At 40.4% G+C, this 14,734-nt stretch overlaps 1 protein-coding gene across 14 annotated transcripts in view; it reads right to left on the minus strand.

Annotated features, from left to right (window-relative positions):
• Positions 1-9,005, minus strand: part of rapgef1b (Rap guanine nucleotide exchange factor (GEF) 1b) — a 44,190-nt gene extending 35,185 nt beyond the window's left edge. For 3 of the 14 annotated variants that reach the window (XM_051413043.1, XM_051413040.1, XM_051413039.1), the window contains exon 1: positions 3,705-4,596. In XM_051413043.1, the coding sequence (XP_051269003.1) occupies positions 3,705-3,786 (82 nt within the window). In that variant the 5' untranslated portion in view covers positions 3,787-4,596. Of the gene's footprint in view, positions 1-3,704; positions 4,603-8,708 lie in introns of those variants that run through there. The other 11 variants (XM_051413031.1, XM_051413032.1, XM_051413035.1 and 8 more) reach the window with 7 other exon arrangements.
• Between the last annotated feature and the right edge of the window lie 5,729 nt (positions 9,006-14,734).

Genomic DNA, 14,734 nt, shown 5'->3' on the forward strand with positions numbered 1-14,734 from the left:
CTGGGACTATAAAATCATCCATTCGGTGTATGCAAGTTTTCCCACTTCTAACGTTTTAATGAAGATGAAAAGTCAGTGGAATCATTAAGGACAAGTCAATAAAGGAAAGCACTATGCTGATGAGGTAACTGTAACATCCTATCTCTGCATCTGTGTGATTTTAGATTTTGTGTAATTATAATTTGCTAATGTTGCATATATTGCACTGTATGGTATTGTATTTTGTGAAGCACTTTGTAAATCCGGTTTTGAGAGGCATTATAGAAATAGTATTGTTATTATTATTTTCTTTACTCGAGCTCCAGCTGTTACTGAACAATGTGCAAGATGCTGATGGAGTTCAATTTGAACAAATGGTGGTCTCTTATGCATTAATTACAGCTAAAAAACACATCCTCATATTGGAGAAACAAGCAGGGGTTCATACAGAGAAGCAGTGGCTTGCAGAAATGACCACTAGACTACATCTGGAAAAATAAAAATCTGATATTCTTTGAAGGGTATACAGGAGACCTTATTTCTGAAACGTGGTATTCCTCCCTTGTGTAATAGGAAAGAGATCGTATGCAATCCTAACAGTTTTTTTTAGTCCTGGCACATTCACAAAGTGCCTGACTTTTATTGGGTAGCTCTGAAGGGGGCTTGAGGGGAGGGCAGTCTTTCCCTTTATTACTACTGTATGGTTGCTGTTTTTGTTTTGTCTTGCTTGTTTTTGTCTATTTTCTTTTCCCTGTTTGTTTCAGTTTGCCCGTATGAAATATGTCGGGATGCTTTTTATAACGGCTATGCTTGTGCAAACTAGATGTGCGGTATGTGTTGCCACACAACTATAACAACAAAACTATTGAGACAATAATGAAGCACAAGAGAGAAAGAGAAACACAGGATCTGTTTTTGTTTTTACCTCACATTAAACTTGGTACCATCAATTTTAACTAGAATAAAAGATACATGAAGAGCACAAAGTCAAAATGTGTGCTGAATGAAACCTTGAGAGGATATGTCCAGGTTGCATGTTTCATTGTATGAGGCGGAACATCCAAGTGGGTCAGTATAGCTACAGGCTCAGTCATAGTCACTTATGAAATAAACATCGTATATGTCTGCATGAAAGTGCGTCATATAGTGTTTGGGTATAACAAAAAGATATCAAACCAAATATTCTGAATCATTTTCGACCCCAGACACGCGCACATACACACACCCACATCTGCCTTGACAACAGCAGTGACTTGTTTTCAAGCAATGTCAACTTCTCTCTCCAATCCTGATTTAGAGTGGCATCGGAAACTGGCAGCAACTGTGGGACATCCCCTTCATTGAATGCCAGCTCCCTGACCCAGCCATGGCACCCTGGGGTCTGAATGATTTGACACACTACACACACACAACACACAACACACACACCACACACACCACACACACACACACACACACACACACACACACACACACACACACACACACACACACACACACACACACACACACACACACACACACACACACAGCTTGACATAAAACCCTTTTTCAGAGATCTTTTCCCTCAGCCATTAAGATTGTCATTCTCAATCCCACCAAGGCCACTCACTGTATCTGACTCTCTCCTTTGCTGGTCACTTTACTTTGGCTGCTTAGAAGATTGCATTCACAGTAGACAGGTATTTCTTTTCTTTTTTCCATTCGTAGTGGTGCCCGTAACTGTATATGTAACGTATGCATGGTGGACAGCAAGTGCATTAAATAACCATGTAGTACACTGGGTTTCTTCAATCAAATCGACATGCTATCACAGGTAGGGCATACTGACAAAACTCTGTCTTATTTTGATCTAAAATACAATAACTGTCGCTGGTTTAAAATGGAAATACATGTACTCATAACTTCTAGCTCTAAAACCAAAATCTCAGCAAGCAGAAACGTGAGCTCAATTGAAATCTCGCTACAAAACAAGAACTTAAAGAAAACACCATAGAACAGAGTTTCAGTAGTGGTTCTCAGTTTTGCTAGTTTTAGTTCTAGTATCTAATCAAGGATTAATTCACGCCTGTACCAACAGTTACAGTTACAGTACTTCTCCCTTACATTTATAGAACTTTATAACGTGTCAGAATGAATACATACTGTGGAGGCTTTGGCTCTGGTAAAGTGATTCTTAAATCTGGATGTCTAAGCAGTTAACATTAAAGAGACACTGCAGAAGGTGTAATTAGTTGACACAGCTACATCCTTTGTGAATTCTGCATTGAGACTGCCCTCAGCTAGTCGCTATCTGCTAACATGACATTGGAAAATGGAATCATCCTCTTTGTGATCCTTACTGTGGATATTCACTGCAGTCAAGACTATTTACAGTGGTTCAAAACATAGTTAGCATCTAAGCTGAGGCTGAACTGAGAGCTCCTCATCTGTAACACCACGCAGTCCGTCTGAAACACATCACACACTCTACCCGTCCCCACAACAGCTACAGAGACTGGGCAGGGCAGGGAGGCAGACATACACACAGCCATACAAATACTTGAGTCTTACTGCCCGCTGGGCTGAAATGCACAGATTTATTAGGCAGAGCGTACCACAGACTGTTTTCTCAAAACAAGGTATTATGGCACTCAGCACTGTGCAATTACACAATGATGGACTCAACTACCTTAATTATGGAGCCTCTACGTGCTACCGGCTCACCAGGGTGGATCTGTCCACATAGCTTAACAGGAGAAGCAGAAACTCACTACAAACATTAATACATCAAACAGTGTTAACCCCAACATATGGGCCAACAAACTAGGCTAAGCTAGCATTGTGAAGCAAGGCAGGCAGGTTGGCTTTAAGATTACAGTGTAACCAATACCAATTTTTGGTATTGTGTAACTGGATTAAGACCACAGCACATAAACACATCAGCAGATCATCGCCTGATGGGCACAGATTAGAGAAGCGATGGTCTCTGTCTACAAACTTTAGATGTGATAAGGTAGAGAGGCAGCCTGTGATGGATGGCTGTAGCCCTGCAGAGCAGCCTCCTCGGGCTGGGTCCACCCAAGATTTCAGCAGAGGAAATGAGCACCTTCTATAAAGCCACACGACACAAAAAGCACAGAGAGGAATGTCCCCTGCATTTCATTTTGCCAGCTAGCCTATTTTACATGAAAGCACCAGAACTGCGACAGCTCGCAACAGCAGCCTTAAACAAAGAAGTATACATCCCAAAAAGCAAACAATGCAAGTATGCATTTATTTCACACAGAAAAAAAAAACTGTTGAATAAATGCATAGTGTGCAAGAAACTTCTGTAACCGGCTACTGTAACTTTGCAACTTCAACAGAACCCCGTGCTTGAGAGTATTTTTTGCCGAATAGAGTCAGTGTTCTGCCCTGTTCATTTACATTTCAATTTATGCCTGTTCTTCCGACTTGTTTAGGCTCTGTGTCATTTGAATTGTGGAGAAAACACAAAATTTCAAAAAGGCTATATCCAGTCTCTTCATTATTATTATTATTATTTTAAACACCCCAAATAAAATGCAAAAGATTTAACCATATTGGGGGAATATCACAGTCAACAGTCTGATTTCTCCAGTGATCCAAACCCGTTTACTCTATTATGTCAGCATTAATGAGAAAACAGCAAGCACAGAAATGATCTCACAGCCTCCTGATGTACACAGGGTACATCAGGAGAAGTACTCTTTGTGTGTCTTTACCTGTGTCCTCATCTAGATCCCCCTGTAGAGAGGAGTCTGTGTCCTCTGAGGAGGCCTGGCTCCTCCAGCTTATATTGCCCATCCAAGAGGCCTGGGTCCACACAGCTACTGGGTCCAGGAGTGATACTGTTAGCTATGCTTTTTGTATACTGCCGACTTGTTGGTCAGGCTAGCATTTTCACGGCTGTCACTCAATGGCACTGCTGAGAGTTAGTCACAAACTAAATCGTCCGCATGATTCTCTTGAGTCAGCAACACTACACAGCACTTCAGAAGGAAAGATCCACAAATAGCAGTGAGGGAAGGCAAGAGGAATTGAAAAATAACGTGCTTTTCCAGAATCGATTGTTTATTAAATAATTCTTATTATAAACATGGCTAGAATTACATAATCCTGGAGAGACCGTCTGAGTGAAGTCTGAGCTGTCATCAGTGATCCTGGAGAGGGTCCAACCCGCAGTTATCTGGAGTGGGGTTGTACTGAGCAGACACAAGGAACTGAGCAGGCCACTTGCAGGAATAAATGACCTGCTCTCTGGCATGTAGGCCAACACACAGCAGAGAAATCAAGTGAAGCATCATCTTATAAGACGAGGCCCCTTTGAGAAAGAAGTCTCGAGAGCGTAGACGGAAGTGGAGAGATGAATACGACCTGTAAATGGAAGTCGTACTGAATTACATATGTGATCGCCTAAAACAATCTCAACTGCAGCTTGTAGCTCCTTGGAAGATGTCCAAGGTGTTGAAAGCGGAATGGCCTTGAGAATATTCATGTTACAAAGACGTGATTGCCTTTACAGACAGAGCCTTCCACTGCTGCTCATCGATAGCCTCGATCCAGTCATTACCCAACACGTAATCCATCCATTTCTCTCTCCGTTTCTCCCTCTGTGCAGAGACTCGATTCCCATCAATGCTCTACCTTTCTCCACCCTCTTTCTTTCTATCCCTAAGCTCTATTCCCTCCCTCTTTTTGCTTTTTCCCATACACAGCACACAAACAAAAAAAAACTAATTACAACACAGCTAAACCTATATGGGAACAGCAAGCCTCTCATTCTGTGGAAGAGGGAGGGTGAAATGCTTTCTGCCATCAAACCTCAAAATTGCAGCATGTCAAACCAAGACCCATAGCTTGCCCTGTGCAACACTTGGATCACTCATCGGCAATGTGCATAAACCTAATCACCCAGGGAACCCTTTTGTAATCATGGCTACTTTAGCTCTTGCTCAGAGTTTTGGTGACTAAGGCATGTGGAGCTTGCTATTTCTGTACACCAGACAAGAAGATATTTCAGTCTGAAGTGATGCAGTAACCACTTAGCAAACACAAAGCCATCAAAATGACTTACACTTCAGTGTTAACTCTAGGAATGCCTGAGAGTCAACTCTTTGCATTACAGCCAGACCCTGTCAAAAGCAAATACACAAATACACACTCCCACACTATGCGGCCGGCGGGGGGGGGGCTAAAATAAGGAACTGATGGATCAGTTCCGCCGCTGTGGCCGGCTACTACCATTGACTACCCAGTGAGAGAAGAGTCAACAGGCTAATAATAAAAGCTGTGCTACTCCCACATCTTTGTTACCAACAATGTCTTGCCAAAACCATTGTGTCACAATCACAGTCTCTATGGGGAAAATAAAGACAAACAAAATTTTGCAACTGCAAAGACTGCAATAGCACGAATGTAGTCTCATTTGAGGCTTATTTCTTTTAGTCATGAAGTTGTGCGTTTATATGTACATTTCTTGCTGTAAAGTTTGTCAGACGCAGAGTTATAACAACACTCAAAGACTTCTTTCTTTGATGCAAATGTAACAGTTAACAGCAAAAGAAGCATCCTACTAAGTGGCAAATGTGAGCACAAGATCCATGCCTAAGCACTAACACATGGTTTTATAAATCTGCCATTACTAGGGTCACAGTACACTACTTTTTCAACACAGCATGGAAAAAGGCACCAGATATTTGAGCTTTAAAGCTTCTACTTATCTTCAGAATAAAACAAGTTTCAAAGCCTGTAAAATGACTACAGTGCATATATTCTGGCAACAAGGAGCAGCTTTAATTGTTCAAAGTTGTAGTCAAGCCATTCAATTTCAGAATTATTCGTGTGAATGAAGATTTTGTACACAGGGTGACACCCTTGTCTCAGCCAAAAAAATTTTTAAGTCACACCAGATGTGCATCCCTACTGTATTTTTCTACAGAAATGTTTTCCTGAAAAGTGGATGCAGAGTTTTTTTCTGTAACATGAAGCTAAAAGATGTTCGATTTACATAAATTATGCCCCAAAAAACTGATCATGTCAACAATGATAAAGTCTCTTTTAAGGGTGTTGCATTATAATACACATACTTAACACTCAATGAGCGATTTTACTAATTTCAGTAAGCTTCACTAAGTCTCTACATCAAAATATGATATACCAGAGATAAAGTCCATAAAGTCTTTATATTTCATATAGAATAAACTTGAATTTCCCTCGGGATAAATAAAGTATCTATCTATCTATCTATCTATCTATCTATAATATAAACACACCCAAACCATTTAATATAACTCATCATTAACACCAGGGAGAGAGTATTTGAGTCCAACACAGTACATCAAGTGTGAGCTTACAAAGAACGTACACTCTCACATTTTCAGTCTTCTCCACCCAGTTCATTTTCTCTGAGGTATTGAGGTATGCACTGAGATGAGTTTAACTGTCTGCTGCTGGTGGCTTTTGGGCAACACCATCACTGCATCTGTTTATGGATTACAGGCTGGGCTGCCTGAGTGATGAAGTCACATGGGTGCGTATACAGAGAACGGGGGCTCAATGTTAAAGCAGACACAAGAAGCATCCTAACTTAGCTCCACACAACTGGGTGCAGAGGCAAGTTTTAACAGGTAACAGTATCTTGTCATCAACCCCCCTCCCGAGGAAAGGACAAGTCAGTGACGGCAGTATCCATGGTGATTGGGGAGCATGTTGATGCAGCTACTCGCTAGTGACTCTGGGAGAAAGGCTGGCCATAAGTCTCCCGCTGGAGCTTGGTGTCCATGTGTGCATTGATAGTCCTACTTGATCCGCACGCTATGGTAACCATTTGCATGGTGCATCTCGGCAGCATCATATCACTATTTAAACCGTAACGCATGACTACATCCATGTGCAGGAATGCCTACTTATGGCCGTGAACTTTTATTTCTCCAAATCTTTTCCCTTTTAATTCGCTCCTCGAGACACCAGTGTATTAATCTCCTTCTGTCAAGGTCTAAAACGGGTCCCCTTTCTGTAGAGTCCCCACAGCCTAAGCCCACATAGACAACAGTCTCCTTTTAACACCAGCTCTTTGCTCCAATCCTTACACGCATTCTCTCTCTCTCTCTGAGGAAAATGCTTAACAGGCTGACACCGAAGCTATGCCTGCTGCATGTTTTTTTTTTTTTCAGAGCTACAATGAGTCCCCAGCTTTGCGCCCTCTTTCCATTTCACTGGCATCTAGCACAGCGTGTCCTCTGGGTACATATTTGGGATCGATGGACATGTGGAAGAGAGCAGAGAGAGCAGGACCTACAAGTGACCTGGTACACGCAAGCGGGAAGCCTGGGGGTCCACAAGACAATGGATGCAAGAGAGGAGTGATGGATTGGGGTTCATATTATCCACATACACTGTAGCCTTCATTTGCTTTGAATTTATTAAACCCAAATACACTCCCTCTGAGTTTTCATTTAGCTGTGACCATATGTAGTCATATGTCTGGAAGACACGAAAGGAATCGGAAACTTTTACGCCGATGAAGAATGACTGAGCTAGTGGTGGATGACACTCCCTCCCTGCCTGTTACAGGGAGCTGTGTGTAGGAGTGTGTGTGTCCATTTACTGCAGGCATCACCGGACAGGACTGTATGTGGAGCGAAGCAGAGAGACAGCTGGTGGAGTGGGATGCAAGTGTAGCTGGCGGGTATAAAGTTTCCTTCCAAAGGCATACCCGAGACCACCCTGTCCCCCCCCAAAAAAAAAAAAATCCCATACCCTGTGAGCTCGGCTGTGCTTTATTTTGCCTTTTGAAGCTGAATAAAAAAATAAGCAGCTAGTAGACACACAGAGGGTCACGGCAACGAAAAATGCCACGTGCACAATGTTGAAATGAACACAACACAAATACACACGACAAGTCTTGGGCGTGAACGCATCACAACTCCAGTGCACTAAAATGTAACACACAACGTAGCTAGCGTTGGCTATCGAGAAAAAAAAAAAAAAAAAGCTAACCTTTAGCTGTCGCTAGCCACCGTTACAAACCCATCTTAAAATATTTGAGCTATTGGCCAAAACATGAGGCAGAGATAATAATAATAATAACACTATCAAACACCATTACGCTCGTTTATTTAATTGTCTTTGAGGTGTTTCTTCCCGGATGAAAAGCCGTGATTTGTTCTTGAATGTTAGCTTTTCAAAACAATCAAAACCCTGGTTTATTTACGAGCTGAGAGTGAATGCCGGTTTAACACAATGTAAGCTAAAGACTGGATAGCACATTTTAAATAGTATTATGTAGGCTAAGCTAACAACACGGCCACACACACATATATATATATTATATATATCTTGAACTGCCAGAGTAGAAGCAACGTTAATCATTTATTACTGCTCAGTTATCTCCAGTCAGCATGAGGCTGAAAAACAGTACAGAAAAAGAGCCATTTACTCCAGCGAGTAACATGAGCTAAATCCAGCTAGCTGATAGGGGCGACGCTTTATTTTAACTGGATAGCCGAGAAAAGAACAATCCATGAGGCCCAATTAAACCCACCATTCCCATTGAATATAGTGTTATTGTGAAGCCCCCCCTTTTTTTTTTTATTTTTTAGCGTATGTATTTAGCTCCACAGACCCCCTCTTTTACATTTGATCCATCCGTGCCCCTTGTGAGGAATCCCGTTATACAGTCTCCCGAGGTGGAGCAGTGTGGTTGGGTCTAGCCGGGCAGGACTTACCTTGCTTGCTCTCTATTTTTCCCGACATTTTCGTAGCCAGCAGCTGTGATCCCACTCGCAGTTCAACAAAACGTTAGCTACAGACGAGCCTCGCCGTGTGTCTCCTCCGATTATTCCCTCATTTTCGATATACTGTTGTGTCCATGAGATGATTCCGCTGGGGTTAATATCATATATTTATAGGCTACACACATTGGTACGGCCAAAAACTGTCTCAGTCCGTCTCCGGGTAATTTTCACTGGATATACACACACACACACACACATATACATACACACACCACACACGTTAATATGTTGAACCTAGACTCCAGTGTAACAGCGCCCCCTTGCACGGGGAATTGGTCATTTTAATCTGTCGTGGTAACAAACCAGGGTTTGTCTGTGTTGTCCAGGTATGACGTGTTAAGTGTAGTGCATTTGTGGGTGGGTGGTGTACTCGACGGAGGTCCGTGTATGTTTTGGTATTGGATTTTTTTCGAAACGGATATTAAAAAAAGAAAAAGTGGTTATTTGATTTTCGTTTTAAAATACAAAATTAAAATTGAAATACAAGGCGTTTTTCTTTTCATGGTCAAGGGATGAGCGAACTTAAAAAATTATTCGATTTTCATTTTCTTTTCATATAACAAAAATAAAATCACTAGAAACAGAAACGAAAAAGGCCTGTTTTTCATATTTGAGACCGGATGTTGTCTTTACAGGACGGTGCTGTGTAGAAGAAACAGTAGGCTAGTAGACTGCGGTCATCAGCCGTGAGTCCGTCTCCGTGGTCAATCAGCCGCACCTAAATGTCCAGTGTACAAGTATTCTCAGCATTATGGTAATGCGGAGAAACAGGTATATAGGTTTTCAAATAAAGGTATTTGGAACAGTAAGCTATAATTAAAATATGTTACATTAAAGTGTTTTATGGCCCTGATGAATAAAAACACTTTATATCAGTATCTTTACTGCACCAGTGTGGAGAAATGCCAAATAAAGTCTCATATTTATGCCTCCGGATTGCATATTTGACCATATTTGAGCTACTGTAAAACATATTGCTCGTGTTTCTGGCTACTGATGGTATATTTGACTTTTACACATATGAGAGTACAAACATACTTAATATCAGCATTTTTACTGTACCAATTTGGAGAAATTGAAGAATAAAGTCCCATATTTATACTTCCAGATTCCATATTTTCTTATATTTGAGCTACTGTAAAAAAACTGTATGTGGAACCACCTGCAACAGCTGTCACACTGAATAATATAAAAATAATATGTGAGGAAGAGACAGTAGGTACAATGGTGTTTTGAAGTTAAAACTAATTATTTTTCCTTTTACCTACAAATGGGCACAGCAGGCAGCAAATAAGAAGAATGTGGACTGCATTGCATTTTGTGTGAAAAGTAAACAAATTAATTGTGTGGTTTTGTGTTTAGTGTTTAGTGTTTATATTATCAAGATGTTAAACATTTGTGTGAAATTTTGTCATGATTACTGCAGCATTATTGAAGTATAATGAAATGCTTCACCCATAGCCTGGAAATGTTGAGCAATATGTTTTTACAGTAGCTCAAAATATAGAAAATATGGATCTGGAAGTATAAATATGGGACTTTTATTCTTCATTTCTCCAAAGTGGTACAGTAAAATGCTTGATATTAAGTATGTTTGTACTCTCATATGTGTAAAGTCAAATATACCATCAGTAGCCAGGAAACACTGAGTAATATGTTTTTAAGTACCTCAAATATGGTCAAATATGCAATCTCTGGAGGCATAAATATGAGACTTTTATTTTGGCATTTCTCACACTGGTGCAGTAAGATACTTGATATAAAGTGTTTTTTATTCATCAGGGGGCATAAACACTTTAATGTAACATATTTTAATTATAGCTTACTGTTCTAAATACCTTTATTTTGAAAACCAGAAGTAATACGCTGTTTCTCCGCATTTCCATAATGCTGGAATACTTGTACACTCTAAATTTAAGTGCGGCTGATTTGACCACGGAGATCGGACTCACGGCTGGATTGACCGCGTCTACTGCCTACTGTTTCTTCTACCGCACCGTCCTGTAATGACATCCGGTCTCGAATATGACAGGCCTTTTTTGTTTCTGTTTTCTGTAATTTTATTTTTTGTTATATGAAATAGAAATGAAATCGAATAATTTTTAAATTTCGCTCATCCCTTTCTGACCATGAAAAGAAAAACGCCTTGTATTTCTTTTAATTTTTGTATTTTAAAACGAAATCAAATAAGCACTCGTTTTCTGTTTTTAATACCCGTTTCGAAGGAAAATCCAATGACCAAAACATACACGGACCGACGGAGAAATTCACAAAGAGCTGCAAAGTGTTAACTCATAACTCTAAAGCTCCTCTATGCATCAATAGGCTACAATGACACCATGGACGTTTACCAATCATTAAAACTGAGTAGTTGTGCAGAATGTGATTCGGATATAGACAGTGGTGGAGGAGGAAACCCCTCCTTTCACAAGTAAAATAATAAAAAAAAATGTATGCAGAATTACCCAATTCAGAATCATATATATTACATTATTGATGTGTTAATGTCTATCTCACCTTAATGTCACAGCTGGCAGAGGTGAGGCTAATTTTGATTCTTTCCTGCTGGGTAGCGCTTATTTTAATTAAACATAATTCATTTGTATTTGAACAAATGTAGGCAACTTATGTAATTTCTACTACTGCACAGAGACACCTGCAAAAATATCTATCTATCTATCTATCTATCTATCTATCTATCTATCTATCTATCTATCTATCTATCTATCTATCTATCTCTTAACATTGATGATTAAAGGGATGCTCCACAACACTATCAACAATACTAGGCTACATTCTCTATTATTGTAATGTTAATTATGGTACATTGGTTATGTTAATGTAATCTCTTCTTACCCAGATCCTCATGAAAGAAAGTGTGTCTCCATGTGGCAGACTTCTACAAAATAATATATTCCGCGTATTATTTCAGTGTATTATAGTAAAAGCTTGTAGCCACTGACATTGGCCTTCATTCACATGTTTATTGCTATCTGTGTTGTTGAACTGAACTTGAAAAAACACATCTAAATGAGATTAAACAAAGGACTCATTCAGACTCTTGAGTGTTAGACAACAACATCACATCAAGACTCGGTTTATCCAATTGGATGGACACTGTAAGCAATCCTATCTTTCAAGCCTTGTGTATCTCACCTAGAGCTGCATGACATAGTAAAACCATCATATTGTGCACTATAGTACTGTATTTATTTAGCAATTTGAATAATATTGCTATTAACTGTGCAGCCCTAATCTCACCAAACCTGTGTCTGTTTTAATCATATTGTATCTTTGGTTGTTCCACTAAAGGTATTCTTGATGTCAATGTTCCAACATTTTTTTTTATAAAATTCTTTCTTTCTGCTCATACCAAGTTATTCTATAGTCCCTCATAATACCTTGGCACATTGTGCAGCTTCTTCCCAGCAATATAATTACTCTAATACATCTTCTTTCCAAGAATATTGTTTTGGTCCTTTGTATAGTTTTTCTTGAGCCAGGTCCAGGGTCAGGTTAAGATATTTCCTCATAAGACAGTGTGAGGCTCTCAGAAACTTCAGATCTTAATCTTCAGCATGTGCAGGGTTTTCGACAGGAAATTGTTCAGCTGAGGTGGAAAGCCACTGAGATCTTGAATCGCATTTCTTCTCATGATCAGTTTGCCTGAACAATAGCCAAACTCATTAAATAGACTTTTTGTGAAATAGCACCTCTGATCGTTTCACATAAATGATAATGTGTGGGGGTTTCCATCATTTAGTAAATATGTATCTCTGCATTTTATTATATATCTTTATATGGGAAATTCATGGAATAGACATATGAATAAGAAACTAAGACCAACAACAAAACACTGATGTTTTATTTCATAAAAGTGTTTAATTTAAGGTGGTTAGTGAAGGTGGTCTTTGTTCAAGGTGAGGTGGTCCACCTCTGCCATATCATTACTGGCCATATTAGCTAGAGCATCAGCTCCAACTGTTATATTTAAGCACAGAGCCCCCTGTTGGGCATATTGAGACCTTGACTTGATGCATAGGATACAGCAGTTATTTTTTTTTATCTACTGTTCCCCTTCTACAACATGTTCTTATGACGGGAAAATGAAAGGAGAGAAGCAGCAAAGAGGGGGGGAGTGTGACTTCTGATTTAGTAAACTGCTGACTATGGCTTTTGTCTATTTAGTGCTACACATTATCCATTAAAGAGCAACCATGTAGATTATGTCTCTGGCATATCAAGACGAGGCAAGCACGCAATGCATCATCTTTTTTATGAATAACTGATCTGACTTAAATGATCTACATTTTCTGAGTGATCTGGGTCAGCTTGTACGCTTGTGATGCACTCATGAAAGCAGAGGCACGTATGAAAACACTGACATAAGGAGTTCATTACATATTGTTAGAGGCTTCCTTCGAGCCCTGTGCAGTTTACCTCATCATCAACTGCATTTAATCAGTTATCAGACTGGGGCCCAGGGCCTAGAGCGTCAAGGGTTCATATTTACACTGGCTGTCATTACGCCTGCTGCTCCCTCTTGCTCTTGCTTGCACAGCAGAAACCACACCCATATAACAAGTGCGAAGTGCTTTCTGCATGTGTGTGCACACTAGTGGGAATGTGTGGGTGTGTGTGGTTGAGGGGAAGGAGTGGAATACCTTCCCTGAGGCTATGATAAAGTCACACAGTGAAGACAATGAACTCCTAAGCAGTGGCAGACTTGTCAGGACAGGAAAGGCCTCACGGTGCAATCAGAGTAGGTCTGTTTTGCGTGGCTTTTTCTTGACAGACTACATTCAGTATGTCAGTAGTCTAATTTGAATCAGCCTAGCAGCTGTCTAACTCAAAGGTCATTCACACAATTTGACTTCAAAATATTGGCTTCACAAGGCTTCACTTGTTCGCTCTTACAAGGTTGTGGGATGGAAAATATATCCATTAATGATGAGAGGTTTTTAGATGTCTGCCACATGTGACAGCATTCAGTTTGGCAGTTGACTGACATCCATCAGTTTTCATGTCAGGTTTCATTTTGTCATTTAGGTCACACAGGTATCATGGTCATCCAATGTAGCTCTTTGCTGCTATCTGTTGGCTACATAGCACAGTGCAAACCAAACACTGCCATTACACTTTGTGCCACAGAGTGGTGCTCATGAACTACTGATCATTCTTGAATCCTGGTGCTCGGCTTTATGCACCCTGTGGTGGGTTTTCTTTTTTGTAGCAATGTATGGGCAGGTAGAGGGAGTGCTGATGAGATGTAATTTGAGAGGGATTAGCCTAATGTAACAGAATCTGGCATTACAAGAACGAAACTGCTGTGTTCTTGATGAGATTCACTGAAACGATAAAGCTGAGCTGATAGCAGGAATTTATATTACACTATGACAAGACCTACAAGGAAAGCCAATAACAAACCTATTAACTAAATCCCTATATGATTAATAAGTTGTCATATAACAACGTCATACTGCTGCCTAAATTACACCTATTCTTCATTGAAGCATATTATCGAAACAGGCATCAATCAATCGCCACGCTCAAATATTCAGGATTGAAATGTATAATGAATGTGGGAAGGTTCATACTGGTTCACACTGGGAAGTTTCACACTGGGCTTAGAGTCTGATCAGGTCTGCTGTGTGCTGGAGACAGTTCACGCTAGACAGGGCAAAGAAAGGAGAAGCAAGACAGTTTTGTTAGCCGAGAGTTGTCAGTGGGAGCTGGGAGAAGAACCGTGTTTGATCTCGGCGGTGGTGGGCGTGTGATGCAGAGCTCAAACACAGTTTAAGGCTCTGTTAACCTTGGCCAGCGGTCAGGCCCCTCCGTCTGTCTCACATCTGAGAGTTGGGGAGAAGAGGGAGGGGATCAGCGAGGCTTAAACGACTGAATACATTTAACCGAGAAGGAGGGGAAAAATACCTCCACAGCAATCGGGGTCCTCTGTC

The sequence above is a fragment of the Dicentrarchus labrax genome, unplaced genomic scaffold (genome assembly GCF_905237075.1).
Source record: "Dicentrarchus labrax unplaced genomic scaffold, dlabrax2021, whole genome shotgun sequence".
Classification (NCBI taxonomy): Eukaryota; Metazoa; Chordata; class Actinopteri; family Moronidae; genus Dicentrarchus; species Dicentrarchus labrax.